The sequence below is a fragment of the Glossina fuscipes genome, unplaced genomic scaffold (genome assembly GCF_014805625.2).
Source record: "Glossina fuscipes isolate IAEA_lab_2018 unplaced genomic scaffold, Yale_Gfus_2 2, whole genome shotgun sequence".
Classification (NCBI taxonomy): domain Eukaryota; kingdom Metazoa; phylum Arthropoda; class Insecta; order Diptera; family Glossinidae; genus Glossina; species Glossina fuscipes.
In genome coordinates, this window is record NW_023998416.1 from 8,794,285 (window position 1) to 8,816,599 (window position 22,315).

The 22,315-nt window shown below is 33.8% G+C and overlaps 4 protein-coding genes across 9 annotated transcripts; 2 read left to right on the top strand and 2 right to left on the bottom strand.

Annotated features, from left to right (window-relative positions):
- Positions 1-1,015: 1,015 nt before the first annotated feature.
- Positions 1,016-9,187, bottom strand: LOC119633689 (condensin-2 complex subunit D3). Of its 3 annotated transcripts, none has more exons than XM_038027370.1 (9): positions 8,463-9,187; positions 4,707-5,629; positions 4,465-4,641; positions 4,237-4,397; positions 4,031-4,172; positions 3,052-3,954; positions 2,827-2,986; positions 1,662-1,933; positions 1,016-1,596 (listed from the first exon to the last, which is right to left on the bottom strand). In XM_038027370.1, exons 1-9 carry the CDS (start codon positions 9,178-9,180, stop codon positions 1,180-1,182), a joined length of 3,873 nt encoding a protein of 1,290 aa, XP_037883298.1. In that variant the 5' UTR covers positions 9,181-9,187; the 3' UTR covers positions 1,016-1,179. The 3 variants fall into 3 exon arrangements, with proteins under 3 accessions (XP_037883298.1, XP_037883300.1, XP_037883299.1); XM_038027372.1 differs by lacking the exon at positions 8,463-9,187 and having other exon boundaries at positions 4,707-5,338; positions 5,400-5,504; XM_038027371.1 differs by having other exon boundaries at positions 1,524-1,612.
- On the top strand, positions 6,826-8,461 carry LOC119633690 (ubiquinone biosynthesis monooxygenase COQ6, mitochondrial). The gene has a single exon (XM_038027373.1). The coding sequence runs from the start codon at positions 6,957-6,959 to the stop codon at positions 8,364-8,366; it is 1,410 nt and encodes a 469-aa protein (XP_037883301.1). The 5' UTR covers positions 6,826-6,956; the 3' UTR covers positions 8,367-8,461.
- A 1,389-nt stretch (positions 9,188-10,576) lies between the features above and the next one.
- On the top strand, positions 10,577-13,093 carry LOC119633316 (ubiA prenyltransferase domain-containing protein 1 homolog). 4 transcript variants are annotated; one of them, XM_038026814.1, is made up of 3 exons: positions 10,577-10,684; positions 11,147-11,689; positions 12,092-13,093. In XM_038026814.1, exons 2-3 carry the CDS (start codon positions 11,204-11,206, stop codon positions 12,731-12,733), a joined length of 1,128 nt encoding a protein of 375 aa, XP_037882742.1. In that variant the 5' UTR covers positions 10,577-10,684; positions 11,147-11,203; the 3' UTR covers positions 12,734-13,093. The 4 variants fall into 4 exon arrangements, with proteins under 4 accessions (XP_037882742.1, XP_037882739.1, XP_037882740.1 ...); XM_038026811.1 differs by lacking the exon at positions 10,577-10,684 and adding an exon at positions 10,699-10,967; XM_038026812.1 differs by lacking the exon at positions 10,577-10,684 and adding an exon at positions 10,699-10,960.
- Positions 13,094-15,199: 2,106 nt separating this feature from the next.
- Positions 15,200-17,987, bottom strand: LOC119634114 (probable cytochrome P450 303a1). Its single transcript, XM_038028059.1, has one exon. The coding sequence runs from the start codon at positions 17,985-17,987 to the stop codon at positions 16,485-16,487; it is 1,503 nt and encodes a 500-aa protein (XP_037883987.1). The 3' UTR covers positions 15,200-16,484.
- Positions 17,988-22,315: the final 4,328 nt, after the last annotated feature.

The following is a 22,315-nucleotide window of genomic DNA, read 5'->3' on the forward strand; positions in this document are numbered from 1 at the left end:
TGGACAACGTTATCTATTTTTACATATTTTACATGCTTATTCTTTAAAGTCACCAAATTTTACATGCTTATTCTCAGATTCTCAGGCAATTTTTATTGAAAAATGTAAACAAACGTGTTCAAACGTATGTTGGTTAAATGATTGGCTTATGCTGGGCTAACACTTTTTGAATCGGTCTCAACGGTCGTCTGAATGAAGTGACACTAACCTATTTTTTTAAATCCCTTTTAGATCAATATAACCACTACATTATGAAAAAGAAGCAGGGTCGGATTAAAGACTTTAGAATTCAACCGGCAGAAGACAATATTTCCACAAAGGGTTTTTTCGACAATAGTAGAGTTTGAAGTCACAAATTTATTTGCTTGGTACATCTTAATTCAACATCCAAAAAAAAAAAATTCTAGTTTTCTCGGAGCTTTCGGAGAATGGCGTGAGATTTCAAGCAAAACATTCGTTCAGCTAATTTTTTTTCCTCCAACATATTCTAGTAGCCGTTTAAACACCTATTAAGCTAAAAAAAATTGATTTTGTTAGTTCTTACAAGTAGGGAACCCCTTGAGGCAAATCGAAACGAGTGAAAATATGTATTGGTAAATTTTGTGATATAAAAACAGAATAACATCTTGTACCGAGGGTTTTTTTTTTTGTTCTTGCTGTAGTGTTAATATACAAGTAATGAAATTAGTATACATTTTTTTTCTTTAACTTTTTAATTGAAGATTTAATACTATTTGCAAGTACCAAGCACAAATTATTATGCGATAGTATTTTTGTCTTTCTTTTTGTATTTTAGCACTTATATGAGCTTTCAAAACAAATCAAATTCATGCGAAAAATTAATAAATTCAATAACACAAGATTTTGATTTAATTTTCTTTTTGATATATTTGAAATTTTTTTTTACAATTTACAAACATTTCTTTCTTCTTAAATTTTTATAATTTTAATTCAAATCTTTTCCCTCATATTTGAATTCCACACTTTTTTTGTATTAAAATAAAACGACGATGGGTGCGTTAACATACCTGAAAAAAGTGCAGCTGCTGCAATTGGAAAAAATACAGCTTATTATAGGGATGCAGTAATAATAAACAATAATAAATCGTAGATGTTGAGTCAGTCAATGTTTACTTTATACATATTTGTAGTAAAAAAAACAAAAAGAATCCCTACAACTTATATATTAGGATTAAATATATATTCAATAGGTAAGTCACTGACTTTATTTGCATTGTTAAGGGAGTTGTCAACGCATCGTCTTTTTGTAATTAAAGGTTCACCATCGCTTTCATCCGAATCAAAGTCACTTTCATCAGAATTGTCTCTACTTGAATTGTGATCGACTTCGTCTGCATCATCATTCAAATTCTCTCTTCTATTCCTACTCTTACGTTTTCTTGGGTTTGTGTTAACTTTGCAATTGTATTTCTTCCAAAATTTGGGAGGTTGGGCATATTCCATCAGATTGGGAAATTTTTTAGCCAAAGCCTTACATACACCGTTAAAAGATTTTTCAACTTCTGGATCAATAGGTTGATTCAAGTTTTCATATATGGTTGGTATAAATATCAATGATTTCTCCATTACTGTCATCTGATTAACAATAAAGCTATTAATAAGTTACAAAATCAGTTTTATTTCTGTTATAAAATAATTACCGCTTCAGGCATTGTCGTTTCTCGCTTTCTTCTCCCCCTACCAATGCCTGGATTTTTAGCCGCGTTTTTACTTGCAGCTTTGCTATTTCCTCCTCCTTCTTCATTTTCAACTATTTCGTTTATATCTATCATATCTTCAGCTTCTTCTTGAGTGTCGTTACTTGACTTTTGCTCTTTGGCGAGTTGACATACGCGTTTTAATATATAAAAGATATCCTTTATTAAAGCTATGCCCTCGGGAGATTTCAGCAAAGGATCATGCTGAGATTTTTCTGCAAAAAAGATTACGCGTTTTTCAAATATACGGTTAATCAACCGTACATCACTTGTGATACACACAGGTTGTGCTGATGTATGCAACGCCCAGGACTTGGAATAGACTCACCTTTTATTACACCTATCGATTCAGAATCACTTTCTAAATGGGTTTAAGATGTCTGTCCGTCTTCTTATCTTCAATTTATAGCCCGTAATGTAGAGTATTTTATGGATAGCCGTGACCCACTATAGTACTTTTATTGTGTTCAAAAAATAGTAGCTTCTGTACTGTCTTTAAAACATACGTACCTCACGTATGTCTTATAAACCTTTGATAATAGCATTGTTTTATTACCATAGAAACCTTTTAACATTTTTTTTTAATGGATCATTTCAATCACAAAAAAGAATTAAAAATTTAAAAATATTGTGTGGGTTTAGCCGCTTTTTACCGCACGACCATCCATACAACAGACGTGGAAATTTTTATCATTGTAACATATCTGTTGTAATATATAATATAATATGTTTGAGTAATGAACAAAAAAACTCAGCTTTTTGACTTTTGAAAAATAAGATAATCTAAGTTTAAGTTTGATTAGGGGCGTGGTCTTTCAACGGTTTGGTCTGTTCTCAGTAACGACGTGTCCGCAAGAACTTTCAGGGTTTTTCCCAATATTTTGTGTTTTAACATAGGCGTAATGTTTAGCACACAAATCCACAGAGACAAACTTAAACATACTTAAATCGGTTCGGAATTTGATGGCGATTAAGAATATATATACATTTTATAAAGTCTCTGAAGTTTATTTGTGTACGTTGCAAACGTTTCGACAAAATGAATACACCTCTACCTTTAGGCGGCGGTAGGTTTACGAAAATATTTTGAAAAATTCAACTCTCTTACCGGCTACAAGTTTCAATTGGCCAAAATATAATATCATATTAATATCATCCATGTCCTTTAAAAAATGTTCATACAAGAGCTGACGACTTTTATGATGACTTTCACCCTTCAGCGGGGATTTTATATGAGCCTCCGCAAAACTATCCAAACCATCGAAATTCTAAAAAGTTATAATGAAACTCAAAAAATGAAGCATAATTTAGTGATCTATCTTAATTGACAAACCTTGAATTCATTGAACACAAATGGACATTCTATTAAACATTTTTGAAATAAAGTTGGATTCTTTTTCGACAAGAACTCGCTGAAGAAATCGGAAGCTCTACTTGAAATTTCTTTACTAACATCCAAAAGTGTGGAAAGTAAGCATAATAGTAAGGAACCACGCAATTTTAGCTGATCTTGCAGCACCAATTTCTCGAAACACTTAAACGTTTCCAAACGATTTACATCATATGGAGAATTTAGTTTACACAGTATTCTATCCGTAATATTTTCAACAATTTGTGTATGCTTTTTACAGAGATCTGATAACGCCACTAGAATTGTATTAATTATTGGCGGTCGATCAATTAATTTCAATATGTGAGCATATAACATACAAGTCGTGCGTGCAACACAACTATCACGTAATGATAAGCGGCCAGCTAACAATATCATTGAGTTAAATAAGCGTTCATTATCCAAATGAAGTTCAGATTCTTTCAGTTTTGCGCATTCTGTGATAAACTTGTGTATAAACGATATTATTGTTTGATTCGGCCTGAGACGAGTTTGAAGATTAACTTCTGTGAAGGCGTATAGGTGACACATTAACGTGTCACGATTATCTGGAAAGTCTGAAATTCCTTCAAGTATTGCTTTTTCTAAATGCTCATGCAAATCTGTTATCCATGGTTTATTGGCTGTATCCGTAGGAGGTTGTTTCCGTTTTTCCGTCATTTGTGAACGATTGTCAATGAGTAGAAGAAAATCAAAGGCTTTGCCAACGATTATCGGTAACATTTGTCCGTCTTTTATATGGCTAAGTATATGATTAAAGGCATGATTTAGAGCAGTATATGAAAAGTCCTGTATACAGCTGGCCAAAACTTCTATGGCTATCAACATGTTTTGCTCTTTATTCCACTAAAATTAGAATAAAAAAAGTAAATAACTAATAAATAAACATCTCTTTTCACGCACAAACATTTAATATGATTACCGATTCTAATGAAATGAACTGATGTATTAAAATATCCGGTTCTTTACTCTTAATTTTTCCAGATATAAAATTTAAAACAATCCAAGCTTCCGTTGAATTTGACGTTAATAAATGAGATTCAATGATGCCTATGATTTGAGGACTAAATAACAGACGCTTTGACTTTAAAGCAAGAAAGAAAGGAGTCGGATTCAAAAGTCGCTTACCTTAACATGCGTTGATGCAAAGCCAGGTGAAAACAGTTTTGCAAGTAGAAACGTGATTGAGTAGATAGCATCGTTCTTATTATTACCCACGGCATAAAATGTTCCGGACGGTTCGATTGATCAATGCCTTTAATGTTTAATAAAACTCTCGAACGAAAACACTGAACAAAAGGAAAACAAACAGATTAATTTATGGAATCTTTGAAACATACTTATTTAGAGACCGACCTCCATAGCCAATTCGGTGTTCTTGGGATCGTTGTCATGTAGCATGGGAGCTATGATTTTGCACCAAACAAATATTACGGGATAACAATTAGGATATGATTCTAAAATCGCATCCAAGGACAATAAAGTTTGTTTACGCACTAATGCTGTGGGTTCTTCTATCAACTTTGCCGTTTCCTATTTAACCAGAAAAAAATTGCCATTCCAATTTTATGATAATTTGAATCAATCGCCATGCTTACCGTTACAAAATTTGTATTAAATATTAATAAAGGATTTAGTTTCACTAACTGTTCCATAAACATGATGCCAGCTCTTCGTATATACGACATTGGACTTTGATAGAGATATTCGAAAATATGTGAGGGCATCTTTGATATGCACGATTCTACAATTCCATGGCCTTCAAAAGTGTATTGTGGTTGCTGTCCGTTTGGTTTTTCAAATCTTATCTCATTTTTACCGACTCTTGGCTCATCCGGTAAATGAACGTTCTCGTCAAAAAATGTTGTGAATTTCACACATTCATTTAAGATTTGTTGGGCAATAGGCGAGCCTCTTGTTAAAACCAAATTTAAAGCTTGTACTGCTTTTAATTTAATATTATTATTTTGATCCTGTAAACTATCGATTAATTCTTTAATTAGTAATACTTCTCTTGGGGTGTTAGATACTTCGTGACGAAACATCTGCCAATCAACTTTTGATTCGGTTTGAAGAATTTTTGCAATCAGATCGATAGCACGGGATCGTATCATTACTTCATCAGCATAGATAGCTTCGCATAAAAACTGTACACAAGATTCATTGCACTTTGTAAATAGATTGGCGTCATATTTGGCTGCATATTCCAAAGCTTTTTGTACTTGATCACCTTTCCAGGATTTGACAGGATTCGTAACAATACATTCTATATAAAAATTTAGCACTTTTACCAATAAGCGGGGATATTTGGCTATACATTTAATAAACCAATCCGATATGTGTTCGCATTCATTGTCCGCTGTATTACAGTTTCCGTTTTGGCTTTTCGGTCTGGACGGATATGTGTGAAGGAAAACAGTCATATTCATAAGTTTCAAGAGTGTTTGTTCGGGTTCACCATTGTGGGCGTTAATCATTTCTTCAAATATTTCAAAACATTTTTGATGTAAATTCACAGCATCTGAAAACAATTTTGGTTATTCAGTAATTTCAATTTAGATTACTGTTATCTATAGCAAGAAAAGTCAAACAAGTCGATGCATAGCAAATCGGATTTGAATTATTTTCTGGATGGGTTAAATATCTGATATCTGTATATTTTTCAGCTACAGATTCCAATTTTTATGAAATATCCCTACTCTATACGGATTGAACTCGCCTATTCCTTACATATAAAAGTTAATAATACAAATAAAATTTTTGAGAAGAAAATGGAACGAATTTGCAAAATTCGTTCATCAACCTTGCACTTTTTCAAAACATCATTTGAAATATATCTATTTTTCTGCATTTTACAAAATTTCTAAAGTTTATTGAAATCTTAACTTTGAACTGGTGGCGTAAGCTATCCAACGCCGAATTATTACATTCCAAATTGGTATTTAAATAACAGAGCATCTCCACTTTTAGAAGGTGTTGAAACAGCGCTTTCCATTTAATTGCTGGAACCAATTTACCACACCAAAGTGCAAAATTAGGGTGGTAATCACGTAGCTGAAATATAGAATTCACTCTTATATTCAGCCACAGCTGAATGCACAAGCACAAAACTATATTGTTCATACGTAATTTATATACTACAATACTTCTTCCCTGAAGCAATTTCAATACTTTCTAATTGAGGGGAATGGCAGGTTAAGTTAAACACTCTGCACAAAATATATGCATTGTGCTTTGATACTGTGATGCAATACACTAAATAAATTGAACAGTTTTCCATGATTTGACTATTACAACAAAATAATATGGTTTGAAAAGCAGACCGTAAATTTTGTTTAGATAAACATTAATAACGCAAAAAAAATTATTTGCAAACTAACTTTTTTTTTAACAATTAACTTTCATAAAACCGGAAGGTAGCTACTAGAATTTCAAATTTTAACACAAATGGAAGCGACCAGTTTAAAATCATATGGTGTTTGAAATATTAAGCATATGATCTTATTTTATTTTCATGAATACAACCCTGCTTTTCTTTTCAATGCAAATGCGTCAACAAATTAAAATTTTGCCGAATGTTTACATAGCTGCAATAGTGCATGCCGGCTATATGTTTTGATATATATATATACACCGGCAACCAAATTAAAATTTTGGCAGTTAATACATGATGCACTCCTTGTGTTCGGCGCTTTAAGTTTTATGTGTTTTTATTAACCAGTTGTCATATGTAAGAGTTTGTTTTCAATTTTTCTGACATCTTATTCGAAAAGAAATATTTAGTCATTATTTTTATTAACGAAAAAAAGGCGAAATAATTGTTCAAATTTTCTTAAAAATTTACGGTAATGTTGTCAGTTTTGAAGCATTGTAACTGGAAAAGTTCTCGAAATGCTAAATGCCTCGTTGCAATATTGCGTGCAATGAGTGAAGGGCCGGTAAACGATACGCCGAAGAAACCGGAACATTATGATATAATTATTGGTGGCGGGGGCTTGGTGGGAACTACTTTAGCAGTTGCTATAGCTAAAAATAAAACATTGGCGGACAAGCGCATTTTATTACTGGAGGGTGCGCCACCATTTAAAGGGTTCGATGTAACAAAACCTTATAGCAATCGGGTGTCAGCAATAAATAAAAAAACCGTCGAGTTATTCGAGTCTATAGGAATCTGGGAGCGAATAACTAACGCTCGCATAAAGCATATCAAACAAATGCAAGTTTGGGAATCAAATAGTGATGCCTTAATACAATTTCAACATGATCATTTCGCCGAAGACGTCGCTTGCATTGTGGAGAACGATTTAATATTGGATGCGGTGTATACGGAATTAAAAAATTCAGCACCCAATGTTAAAGTACGTAATAAATCACAAATTATGGAGGTGAAATTGCCTTTAGGGAAAGGCCAATCGTGCCCGGAGATTAAGCTACGGAGTAATGAAAAATTTAGCTGTGACCTCGTTATTGGTGCTGATGGTGCCAATTCTTTAGTGCGGAAAGAAATGAATGTTGATGTTTTTTCAATTGATTACAAACGAATGGGCTTAGTGGCAACTTTAGAGGTAAGCGAAGCTGGCGATAATTCCGTAGCATGGCAACGGTTTATACCTACTGGTCCAGTTGCTTTGCTACCCTTATCCGAGAAATACACGTCGCTGGTTTGGAGCACTACAATGGAACATGCGAAATTTTTAAAAGATGCCCCACACGATGAATTCGTAACTAAGCTAAATGAGGCCTTCTGTAAGGAATACCAAAAAAACGATTTCATTGTAAAAGCTATTAATGGCTTGAACTCTTTAATGGGTCGATCTGGAGGGAATATGCGACAATATCCACCACGTGTGCATAGTGTTTTAGAAGGTTCCAGGGCTACGTTCCCGCTTGGCTTTTTGCATGCGTCATCTTATGTATGTTCTGGCGCTGCCTTAGTAGGGGATGCAGCTCACCGATTACATCCGTTAGCAGGACAAGGCGTTAATTTGGGATTTAGTGACATATGCTTGTTAGTCGAAACTTTAGCAGAAGCTGCCTATTCAGGCGCTAAACTTGGCGACAAGCATTATTTAATGAAATACGAACAAAAAGGCTTAGCCAAGAATGTCCCCATATTAATTGGAGTGCATGGTTTACATACTCTTTATTCGACTACATTAAGTCCAGTTGTTTTATTGCGCAGTCTTGGCTTGCAACTGACCCACAATATACCACAAATTAAAAATATATTCATGAAGAGAGCTATGGGTTATAATTAGAGAACCAATGAGCGAAGGACCAGTAAAATTAGATATAATAATTTGTACACATTTAAAAATACAAAAGGAATAAATTCAAAATGCAGTTCTACTTACACGCATTTGCATATCCTTTTTCATGATTTAAGTACTGTATATCTATTAACTTCCTGAGTATCGCGTTTCGAGTACCTTGATGGTCACTCAGATGAACATATCGTAAAACCAGTTTCAAATCATCACATAATGTCGAAAACTGAAGCCACAGGCTAACAATCTGCTGATGAGACGCCTGCAGCTGTAATCTAAATTCGGGATTTTGTATACGTTCAATATGAGCAAACACTTGTAGGCAATGAGTTATAATATCCTCATGAAAGATGTGGTAACCCTTGGCACCTGGTATTGTTAGTGACAAGAAATATACATCTACCACCAGTAAGGATATTTTAATATGAGCTTGTTTCATAGGTGAAACCTGCAATAAACCACCTATTGCATAAACGAAGGCCAAGTATGAATCACGCGGCACAGCTTTGATTAGCTGATCCCAACAATCGTACGTATTATCATAACTTTCGCAGGGATCCGTTCGAAGAGAACGAATTGTTGTGCATAAATCTAATAATAAAAAACCGATTTGATCATTGGCAAGAGTTTTCTGTATAAGAGGTAAATTCATCAGCTGCACTGATGACTCCTCCGTTTCGTTAGGCGCAGTTGTTATCGTGTTTTTAGTCCGTTGCGCTTCGTAAATTTCTTCAATTTGTTCCCAAACCAAGGCATGATCAAGAAATTCATTTAACTTTTGAAATATTACGATCAATTCAGACATTTCTTACTATATTTGTTTATTTTTGTCTTTATTTCTTCTTCTTTTTTTTTGTCGGCACTTTTGTAAGTGTTGCCGCATTTCTTTTTTCTGTTTAATGTTACACTGTACAAATTTTTCATACAAAAATGATTATTTTTAATTTACTGCTATAAAAATAGTTATTCCAAAAAAATCTTGACACGGTAACGTTGACGGCTAAAATAGATGCCCTTCGCAATTAAATTGGTGAAAAACGTTATTATTATTATTATTCGTTTAGACCGAAGTTATAAATTCTAGGAATGAAAGCGGGATAAGCACTAGGTACTAAAACTATCGGCTATTGTAAAGAATAACAGGGTTTTTCATGAGCCAATTACTTTTGCTAAATTTGAAGCTAGCTGGTTCTAAGGGTTTTTATGCAAAATTATGCCTTCACATTCTTTACGTCCGTGTCGAAATCGGTAAATAGACTACAATTGGATCACAACAAAACGAAAGAAATAGGAGAAATTAGAAAAATTATTGTATAATTATACAAATGCAATGGTAAGCATACTTACTTATATATGTAATGATCAATGTGATCCAATCCTCACAAATATTTTCAGTTAAGTTACGTGCAGTCAAAACCGTAGACTCTGTTCCAAACACAGTTTTTTCAAACACAGTGCAGATATACATCGCATTTATTAACCTATATCACTTATTAAGTTACATGATTTGTCACCTTTTTGAATTTTGTGTGAAAAAACTTTCACAGATTTATTCTTTTAGGTTTGTTCCGATTTTGGCAATGCGAAAGAGAGACGCAGAGGTAAGTTTTATTGTATTTTATTTGTATTATTATTATTATTTTAATTTTAGACTAATGAATTGAATTCTTAGACTAAAAAAAAGACATTGATCACTAGCAACACAGGCTATCGGCTCTATTTTATTTGTAATAATATTTAATTCTTTCTTTTCAGTTATTTTTTTCAAAGCGGCGAGCGTGCACGATACGTATAAATACTGTTAAGCTGGGGACCGCTTTGTATAATGACTATCTACCTTCTTATCTTCTTATTATCTAGAAAAGATATTGATATCTTATTAAAATTATTGTGGTTATATGCAGTTTCTAAATTTTTGTGGGGTTATTCTTACAAGAAATTTTTTAAATGGATTATTTTTCGAAAAGAAATGCTATAACTCAGATTTATCTGTGAGGTGGCTTTTCTAATTTATATATTACACGAGATTTTCAAAAGACTTGCAAAGTTTTTATATATAAATAATTGCAAGACCGATTAATATCAGCTGACGAATTGCAGTACTCACTAATATTTAAACATATTTGAATACCGCAAACAGTACTGTAATATTTAACAGCAGGTTTAACTAAATTTGACGTTTAAAGAGAACATTTTAGCTGACGTGACAGCAGAGAGTGACTGAATAAGTGAAAATTTTATATTTTCATGAAAAATTATGAAAATAATAAAAATTCAGTCTAAATTAATTGGGCAAACAAAAAAGCAAGGTGTGAATAAAATAAAACAAATATGAATGTATAGGCGCTTAAAGAAAGCTGCGCTTGACTTGCGAGTAAACACGAATAAAAAAGTAGAACAAGTTTTTAGTTTCAATAAGAGACATAAACTGAAATTAGGTTTTTAGGAAACCTACCTATCTAACACGAATGGAGGAGAATGATGGAATTTCTACAGAACTATTAAACTGCAATTCGCTATACGAAAGCGCTTAAAAGTTTAAAGAAAAGTGAGCCATTTGTAATCAATCGGACATCATCTAATGGGTAAAAGGTGAAATACTGACGATTGGGTGTAGGCTTTTGTGTAAATAAACAATTGTAATTTATGCATAGTAGAAATTAGCGAATTGCTTATATTCAAATATTCAAGGACGCAATATATAAACAATTCTATGTTTAGAGAAATTATACGGAAAAATGATATATATATTCAATATCGTGTATTTGCAGATAAACAATTTCATCGTTAATAACATTGACTTTGCAAACGCGAGCAGATAATTGAAGATGTCATCGATGTCGAGCATTCAAAACACAGCAGAAATGCCTGAGGTACAGAAACGTTTAATTACAACAGAATCTACTGCTGATGAATTGGAACTGAACGGAGTCGCAACTAATGAAGAAAATACAAAAAATGGTAAACTTACCGCGGCAACGTCAACAACAAAAATAACTGCTAACCATATTAGAACTACAGCTGCCACTTCCACCACCGGCACGTTCATGAAATTAAAGACGTATCTTTTGGCCTTAAGACCATGGTCATTGTCTGCCAGTTTAGTGCCTACATTGCTCGGTTCCGCCCTGGCGTTTCGTTCGCAATGGTCTGCTGACTTTTCATTTATTACGTTTTTTCTGACTGCATTTACAGTAGTCACTGTACACTGCGCCGGCAACATTGTAAATACCTATTTTGACTTTATCAAAGGTATTGATAAACAAAAAGCCGACGATCGCACTCTCGTGGATCATATACTCACCAAGGATGAGGTAAGTCTTTGAAAATTTCAAAAGATTCATCTCGGATAGACTGTTGGGATATCTTAAAGAAATCGATTTCTCCAAAATATTATCTACAAGGTTTCAGAACAACATACGTACACCATTCAATTCTTCTAGTAGTCTAAAAAAAAGACGATAGTTAACTTGAGAGATACTTACAATAATAGAAATTTAAGGAGAAAAAATGCCAATTTTCAAATATCTACAAACAATGTACAGATGTCGTGGTCCTTTTCGGGGCCGAATTAAATGCACTATTTTTTTATTAGTCTAAAAGTTCGATTTGCCATTTCAAATGCATTGCATCAACAGTATCACGTAGTTGCTATCGTCCTTCTCTCCTCCTCGTATATTCGCTACAAAGACAATATAAATTTTCTTTTTTTGCAGGTGGTGTCGCTTGGGGCTTTACTTTATATGGCTGGTTGTGTTGGTTTCATTTGTTTGGCTGTATTGAGCCCAGCTAAAATGGAACATCTGGCTTTAATATACTTCGGTGGATTGTCATCGAGTTTTCTTTATACCGGCGGTATTGGTTTCAAATATATAGCACTTGGCGATTTAGTAGTATTGATACTATTTGGTCCTATTTCGGTGCTCTTCGCTTTTATGTCACAAACTGGGCATGTGGACTGGAAAACCATATACTATGCTATACCATTGGCCTTAAACACAGAAGCGATTTTGCATAGCAATAATACACGTGATGCGGATAGTGATCGTAAGGCAGGCATTGTTACTTTGGCCATATTAATCGGTCGCACAACGTCTCATGTTTTATACGCGCTCTTGTTATTTACACCCTACAGTATTTTTGTGGTATATGCCTTGAAGTACTCATTGTGGTTTCTATTACCTTTAGTGACAGTACCTCAGGCATTTCGCATCGAAAAGCAATTTCGCAATGAGCTGACAATGAACAATGTGCCGCGACAAACAGCTAAGCTGAATTTTTTTTTCGGCATTTTGTATGTAGTGGCGTGTTGTTGCGCCAGCACACTGCCTAGTTTTAATTATACAAGGCATCAATAAAATGAATTACAGGTTAGAGGCTACACGCAAAGGAATTAAAACAATATTAAGTTTATTGATTCTCGAAAAGGCTCTACGTACATGCTTATATACAGTAAGGTACTTTAATGTACATTAATCAATAAAAATGTACTGATTTTTTTTTTTTTTAAATAGTTTTAATACTAATGAAATATAAATTTATTTCGAATTTCTTCGTTCAAGGAGTTAGTGCAAAATTTAGGGAATTTTTTTATTTTCTTTTTTATACACATTTATATTAACCGATATGGAGAAGTAAAACTAAATATCATTTACATATATTATAGGATACAAGAGGAATGTTTACAATTTTATTTTGCTATCATTAAAAAATATTCTTAACAATGACGAGTGCAGCTAAAAAAAATATGTGTTTTAATTCTAAACGTTAATTCATATTATTTTTACATTTGGCTTTGCTATCATTTTTATTATCTATTTAGAAATTTCGAAACGAAAGTAAAAATCAAAAAGCTGGATCATTTCTGTTTTTTGTTTTCTTTTCTTCCTTTTAACTTTACATAACACGCACTTGTTAAAATAACACAAACGCATGTTCTGAAAAGAAGATTCTTAACAATTTATGGCATAATATGAGTAACTAATCACAAGCAAGTTGTTAACGAATAGAATACTAACTAATAATATTAATAAAACATACTATCAGAAAATTACATACATACATATGTATATGGACCAAACAAACAAATTAATATAACTTGAGAATTATTATACAAGTACTTATAAATAACATTAACCTTTGTCAGTAGATTATTATTAATAAGAAAAAAAGAACTTAAAAAACCAAACATTTGTTCAATTTGCTTTGACATTACTGATGCGTTTGATAATTTTTACGACCTATGCATGATGATACTGAGTGAGATAATGAAATTCTGACAAAAAGAAAAAAAAACAACCTTTTTTTACAACAATGTATGCAAAAAATTATGTATGAGTGGCGCATATATATCCTATTGAGACGAATTTTTATACAAATTCCATTCATTTAAATTTTATAGAATCTTAGTTGTACAGAGCTTAGGAAAACTGTCTCTCTTTTCATTGTGCTTACATTATTAGCTAACGTTATGCAAAGACATATCATTATAAAAAAAAAAAAAAAGTGTCGTTAAATCAATATAATTACATTTTTAAAAACTGTATTAGCTAATGATGAACACTACGAACCATACATATATATATATAGCTTTTAAATATGTATTAAAGATATTGAATGTTTCTTAATAGAAGTGTTACATGGTTTCAATCTGCCTAACTTATTAGAAGAGAACAAGTCAAATCGTGGCTAAAAACCTGTAAAGAACAAATATAACATGAGATATAGGGCATTTTTTTTTTATAGTGATAAGCTTAACATCGCTTCGTTTCATTTCTAAAGCGGAATTGTTTTCGTTGTTGATATCAATGCCTTTAATGCTTGGTCGTCCCTTAAATAGAAGATTAATACATTGAATTTCATATGATCCTACTAGCCTTTGATTGAACTTTCAAGACTCACTAAATACCAGCTCTATTGCCGCATTTTATGGACTTAGTTAATTAATAGATCGTTCGATGTCTTGACCCAAGGACCGATGCTATTACAAATGGTGCGCATCGAACGATATATAACACATTATTTTGAAAAGTCGTTATATGAAAAATTGTAGAGCATTTATTGGTTGGGCCTATCCCACTGTAGTGTTTTCACTTGTCTTATTTTGGTAAATTTTTTACTATTTTTCCCCATTAATCTGCAAATCCTTCAACCACAAAAATACTCTATCTGTGTTCAGATGTTCTTTCTCGCTGTCTTCCCTTTATTTTTTCTATGAGATATCGTTGTTGCCATACCCGTCGAAAGGCGAAATCGTGTGCTCTGTACTAAGTGTATAATTCCATGGCCAAATTCCAAATTACTTTCGAAATTTTCGTTGGAAGCTTACAATTTCTTCGCAGTTCTCAATCATTTCAAATCGTTCTCAGCTTCGTATATATTCAATGATCGTTCTGAGATCAAGCATGAGGCTTTCCAAGGATGTCTTCGGCTAATTAGAGAAGCTAGCAATCAACAGTCCAAAATCACTAGGCAGTAGGAATTCATTTCAAACAGGTAACCTTTTCAGAGCGGTTGGGGAAAACTTTAAAATTTTTAAAGAATTCTTTTCCTTACATTTAAAAAAAAAACCTTGAAAGAATTTATATAACACAATAAGAAAAAATATTTGTCTTTGAAGATTTGCATTGTATATTAAGTCTACGGGAAAGTGCTGTCTCTTCCGATTGCAGTAAGTTCCATGCGCATATTCATTTGACGCATTTTTGGCTCTCCCTTTTTTTATCACTGAACGTATACATTCATTTATGCCATTGGCTTATGTACGAGTATCAACAAGGGAGAAATTACAAGAGCGTGAAGTTTAAAAGTGTTTGGCTGAGGTACAGGTACAGTGCAGAAGATTGTTCGAGAAAATTCCAATAGGTAATTTCGATGTTTCTGATAAGCCGTGCTCGGATCGAACATCTTTGATCGACACTGCCAAGATCGTGTTAAGGCAAAATTCTTTTTTGACAAAAGAAGGAGGACGATGCAAAAAGGCTTGATTTATTTTCACTAAACTTTTTGGACCATATTCGAAAAGTGGGATTCTGTTTTACTCTAAGGGCGCATAGAACTCTCTGGTAGACCTATCACGTGTGTACATTTTCTATGGCCAAGTTTACCTTTACTCGGTATCCAAAAACAATTATATGTATATTTAAATTTTCCATTTTACTTTGACAGTTTTTATAAAAATAAAAGCCATTAATATGACGAGTAGATCGACTTGATCATGAACTAATGGGAAAGTAAATTTCAATATATAAAAGGTCCGTGTGAACAAAACTTGTCGAATATTATTTACTTTTCTCTAATATTTTTACAAAAAGCCGTTAAATTAACTTAATTAGCGCAAAAGTTCGTTTTCAGCCAATTGTTAGTAAACGAAGAAAGAAAACTATGTGCAACGCAATGAGTCAGATATGAATATAGATTAAAATTGACTCGATCTTCAATTTAAGTAATTCAGAATGATTTAGTTATATAGATGTAAAGAGGTTCTAAATTGCATTGAAAGCGGCAGCAATTTTTTTTTAATTACTGCGTAATAATTTCATGACGCAATACTTCTCCACTTTCTTTGCTTATAGGATTGCAAACGATTAAAAAACAAGCAAAATCGCTTTGAACCTCTTCAAAGTCGGAATTTTCGGGTTCCGCATAAATTGAATAAAAAAATCACTTAACACATGCAGTTCATATGTAATGAAGTTGGCTCCTGGATATGCGTCACGAGTCTGCTATGACATTGGTTATTATAATAATCTACTTAAGTTTGTGCTGATGTATTCAGCACCCAGAAGATCTTGAGGTAGACCCGCCAAATCACAATCACTTTCTGAATTGTTATAAGATTGTCTGTCCGTCTGTCCATCTAGAATTCTCACGGTCAATACACAGTCGCGACTTTTGATGCCAATATACTTTGGCTTAAGGACGATTGCTTTGAAAAAACGGAATACGAATAGGTTTGGACTGGTTTAGAGTATGCAACGATTTTCCATCGCCCACTAGAGTTTCTCTACATTTTTTCTATCAAAAAAAAATTGGAACAAAACTGAGCTTGATTTAAATTATTTTCTTGCCAACTTTCCATATGTATGTAAATCGCTGTACCCTAATCAATTAGTAATGTCGAGGGACAATATAGGCTTCATAAGGTTTTACAGAAGCTGTGGCGCCGTCCAAAGGCTCGTCATCAGGCAACTCTCCAGGCAAAGCAACGAAACGAAAATTTTGAATTACCGTAGTTATGAACATGAACAAATTTTGTCGCGCTAAAATATCACCCATGCAGCGATGACGTCCGAAACCAAAGGGATTATATGCTTCCGGTACTTTAAGAACGCCATCCAATAAATAACGATCAGGATCGAATTTATTTGGATAAGGAAAATCGGCTGGATTCATAAGCATACCGCGAAAGCAGGCAATAACCATGGTATCTTTGGGTATCTCATAACCACTGAGACGAGTGTCACATAAAGCACGATGCGGTATACCGAATGTATTGCCCATAAACATGCGCACTGCTTCCAAAACGATGGCCTCGCAATAAGGTAGACGAGTACGATCACTCCATTCTGGTAACCGTTCTAAGCCGACAATCTCCTGGATTTCATTATACGCCTTCTCCTGGATTCCCGGATTACGCACCATATGCAAGAGGGCAAATCCTAAACTTTTATTAGTAGTTTCGGACCCCGCCAAAAACATATCCAAGCAGACAGCTAAAAGTTGTTCTTCCGTAAACGATTCATTGTGATCGGGTTTCTCGAGCTCTCCGAGGTAACTGTCCATTAAATCCCGTGGAACATTATAATTTTGATATGTTTTTCGATGATTTTCTACTTCTTTACGCAAAAATCGGTAGATACGTCGATGGTTTTCCACGAAAGCATTATACCCCGAATAGTTAGGTGCTATAAAACGCATAATGGGGAAATGACTGAACATTGCGCCCACCATATCGACATGTTGAAAGAGTTCGAAGAACATTTTTAACAAATCATTGATTTCCTCACTTTTACGATCATAACGTTTACCAGCCATCATTGACCAAAGGGTATTTAAAACGTACACTGTAAATAAGTTAACCATGGGTATAATCGCATGCTTTCCTCCCTGTTCATTGATAATATCATTTAAATCATTCAACAGATGTTCGGCTTCTTGTTGAATGCCATTAATCATCCCGCTCCTGGCAAAGCCGAAATCTTTTAAATGTCGCAAAATGAAACGACGATGTACGACCCATAACTCTGCGTCGGTAACTAAAATACCTTTTTTCGAATCGAAAGTACGCATACGATAAAAAATTCCATCCGGTTTACCATCTAAATCTTCATTAGTCATCATCTCTTGTATCGTATCGTTATAATAGGCTATCACTAGTTTATCTTTACCAATTTTAAGGCCATACAATCCATACGGGTTAATATAATGTCGGGCCAATTCGTCGACTACTTTACAAAACATGCCGCATTTAAGTCGTAATCGTGATATTTGCAAAGCACAACCAACAATAGGATACCATTTGGGTCCTGGTGGAAATTTCGATGGTTTTCGTACATCCCACAGCAGGAATATAAGTATTAATGTGGCAAAAAATATCACAGTGTAAAACATTTTCTGTTCTTATGGTTTGTTTTTTTTTTTTTTGTTTTAACGGCTTCAAGTCTGCGTTCACTTTGGTATTCGCTTGCTTATGATTTCCGGGAAATTCACTTTCAAGTTTACTCACAGCACACATACACAATGCAAATGCAAAATTGAAATAAGTGCCTTAGGCTTTTACATTACGCTTTAACTGATAGTAGATTTTCTTACATCATTTGTCTGGCTTGGCACAGTTTTGTAAGTAAATTTGAAATATCTGTTGTATACATTTTGCGGGTAAAGCAAATAAAGCGATGTTTTCTTCTCTGGACTTAAATGAACTGAAGCGTTTTCTTTGGTTGCTTTATAATTTATACTTGGCCAAGTGAACCAGCTAACCACCAAGCAAGCCATAGAAACCGGCATGCATTAAATGCATTTTCATTGGGAAGTATCGGGCAATGGATTTAAATATGATGTTATATGTGTGCGTATGCACTACTCATTATACATTACATAACATGTGTTAGAGTGTTTTAAGTTTACGCTTGAATTTCCACCTTTTCTTCAAAAGAAAATAAAAATCATTATACGAACAACTGAACTGAAATGTATCCGTCATGGACGAACTTTATTCACTCACGACTAATATGAATTCTTTTTTACACTAATTGCACGCTTTTTAACAAATCGGTCGTCGCCGATTGCAACTCTGTTCGTCGTAATTATCATTTGAAACGCACCGCTTGCTGCAAGTCGTCAAGTGTGCATAAAAATATTTGACTTTTTCACGAGATTTTCCGGTTGCGAGCAGATGGACCTGCCTGTGATTGAGACAGATTGTGTGCGAATCAAAAAAGGGAAACGGAAGTAACTATAAACGAAATTTTGAATAGAGTAAAACAGAAAAATTTCGTCAGGGAGAAGTAGCACATTACAGCGAACAACGGCCAATGAAGTAATCGCTGATTGTTACTTTTTAATGCAAGCAATTTTATATTGATTTTGCTCTTAAATTTTCTACTTTTCTTCGGGAAATTCAAGTTTAGGTATATCACGAACAAGCGAAAAGTGTCCACTGTTTTTAAAATTTTGTCGACCGTGTAGTACATGTAGGACATATAAGATACGTTTTGAAGTACACATAGTAAGTTCTTATAGTACCACTAGCGGCGCCACCTTTTGATGACTGCTCGAGTTGGAAAGGTGAAGTCTCACATGAATTTGGTTCGATCAACTCTTGAATGTTAAGTGCTATAGGTGCTACGTTGATTGTATTGAATCAATTCAGGGAAAATTTTAACACTTCCCTCTTAGGAATTTGAGCTTAGTATCTTTGCCAGCCTATGGAAATAGATTGCAACTTATAGTTCCACTTTCACTAGATTTTTCCTCGGTGTTATTCTCTTAGCTGAGCTAATAATTATTAATGCAGACAAACCATCTCTATTAAGTAAATTAAATCCGCTTGAGTGGCCGATGGCAGAGAATCTCGACTAGCAACTCAATGGTCGTGCGTTCGAATGTCAAATGCAGTATAGTTTTTAATAAACTCGATAGCCTTAGATAATAGTGCTTCAAAACTTTAATCTCGACATTATTTCGCTGCCTAAATTAATAATCATAATAATAATAATAATAATAATAATAATATGTGAAGCAAACCTCTATATATGTTCGTCACTTTCATGAAACTTAGCTAATGTAAATTTAATTATGTGCTACTTAACCCATTCAAGGCCAGGCGTAAAAATTTCAATATCTGTAATGTAATGCTTGGTACACCCTTTTTGCCGATGTCGTAGTTAAATTGACTACAAATCTTTAACGCTTCATACGATTCGCTAATAAACCTCACATGTTTCCTACCATTGTTTGCTGGTTTTCGGATGTTTGCCTTGATTGCGTCAGCTATTTGTACATTATACCCCAAACTTGCTCGAGGTGCAGGTTATCTTCAGTTTATGCGGATTCACATAACATCCTAAAAGAACTCGCAACAGATGCACCATTTATTATATCGATCGATTCGAAATCATTTTCTGTATCATTTTCTAAATCGACTTGTGTCCGTCCATTTGTTTGACGTAACCTCGTGTTCAGTTTGTAGGTCTTTTTGATAAATGTTTGTGCATCCATATGGGAAGCCTTTTAAAAATGAATTGGATCGGTCCATTATTGACGCCATTCGCCAAAAAATGCCTTTATTTCGAGAAGACTGCCTTTGACATAAAGGTTCACTTAATAAAGTTTAATGATAAAAATTCGATGACAATAGCAATTTAACATCAAAATTGGGTCCGCATAGATCTATTTTCACGCTACATCTCTTATGTAGAGATTTACAAGAAAAGCAAGCTGTTAGGCGGCAATATCTGATTCTTACTACTTTACGACGAAAATAGGTGAAGAGTGATGGCGGTCTGTCACTAAAAAGTTAATGGCTGAATTTGTACCACATACGTTCACATTTCGGCCCTCCTTTCATGTAAGAGTTGTTAAAGTAAATATTATTTTTTTTTATTTTATCACGAAAGTAAATTAATGATTGTATTGGGCAAAGTCGTAGCTGGCCTTGTTCAAATATATAAATTTTGTTCTCAAATCTTCTTCTTTTTGCGATTATAAACAAGGGTATACAAGGAGTTAAGTTTTTGCAGATTTATGCAACATCGAGAAGGGCTTGAGATGGACTCACCTTTTATTAAACGGATCCATTCAGAATTACTTTTTGCATCGATCCGTCTCTCTATCTTGTCTTCGTAAGTACGAGTGGATGTTTAGCATGTTTTGATGAAATTTGTTATATTGCTGAGTTTTGGCGTAAAGCAGAACGCCATTGAGAATTGTTCGGATCGTACCAAGTTTTCGGTCACTCCCCATGAAAAGCCTTATTTTGAAAAATAAATAAATAAACTATAATTTGAGAGAATGTGTGAAAGATCTTGTTGCAGACAACGTAAAACTTTCAAAGCGTAATAAAAGAAGCGGCAAGATTTGAAAATCGAAGGTTGGAAATAATTTTCAATTTTGTTTAAAATATCACTGTGAAGGTGCGGAAAAGGCTCGCATATCGGGAATTTCCGCCTTTGTAATCGCCTTACTAGTTGAAAATGTAAATTACGTTCATAGTTGCCATCGATAATGCCGTGTGTGCTCTTCTGTAATTTAAACCCAGTAAAGTAAAACTTGTGGTATCTTGAGTGTCATCGAAATCATCGAAAGTTATCGAAAGAAGAAAGAGTAGAGGATGGATAGAAGAAGTAATGAAATAACCAGTGAGCAACAGATGTGTTTAATAAACCTCGCCCTTCGGTATAAGCTTTGATACAACAACAAGATCTCATTTTTCCTCTTCTAGAGCGAAAATAGAAGAGACAATAATAAGCTCTTTCACAAAACAACAATTAACTGTACTAAATTTAGATTATTTTGGTTTGCGTTTGAACCTCCTTCCTCAAAAAGGATCGGGAGGGGAGAAAATCGACTACTATATATAAAGGAACCCTAACCAAAATTTCTGATGGCTAATTTTTATAGAGGACCATTAACCTAACCCTCTCATTACGGACCAAAATCGACTACTATTTATAGACGAACTCCAATCAAATCTTCTGATTATGGACAAAAATCGATTACTATTTACAAACGACCGCTAATCAAAATTCCTAATTACCGACCAAAGTCGGCTAATATACATAGCGGAACCCTAACCAAAATTTCTAATTACGGACCAAAGTTGACTATTATCAAACCTTCTAATTATTGACTAAAATCGCTTAGTGTTTACAGACATAGTCTAACCAAATCTTCTAATTAGGCACTGAAATCGTCCACTTTATATAGATGAACTCTATCGAAGTCTTTTAATTAATATCCAAGAGCGACTACTCTTTACAGACATCGATGTTTCGAGTAAGTATTTGATAATACTGAAAAATATCTGAAATCATGATTATTATATTCGTGACATTAATCGCTATGAACTGACTGAGGATAACGTATTATTGGCATTACAAAATTTAAAGGCAGGAAGTCTAACAAGTACGTGAATAGGGAAATATGTAAAGACATTTGTATATATTATGATAAGCGTGTACAAGCGAAGTTTTCATGCCAGTATAACAAAATATACCAATTTGTAGCAATTGAGCCTTGAGAGACCTCAACATTGAAATACAAACATATATACATACATACATACATAGTTTACTAATCCAGCTATGTTAAGCAAATGCAATAAAAGCTATCATCTCATAGACAATGTTGGCGTGCAGGTTACAGGTATACATTATGTCACCTTATGAAATCGCAAGAAACCGGTTAACAAGATCTTTTATAAACAGAGAGTAATTTTA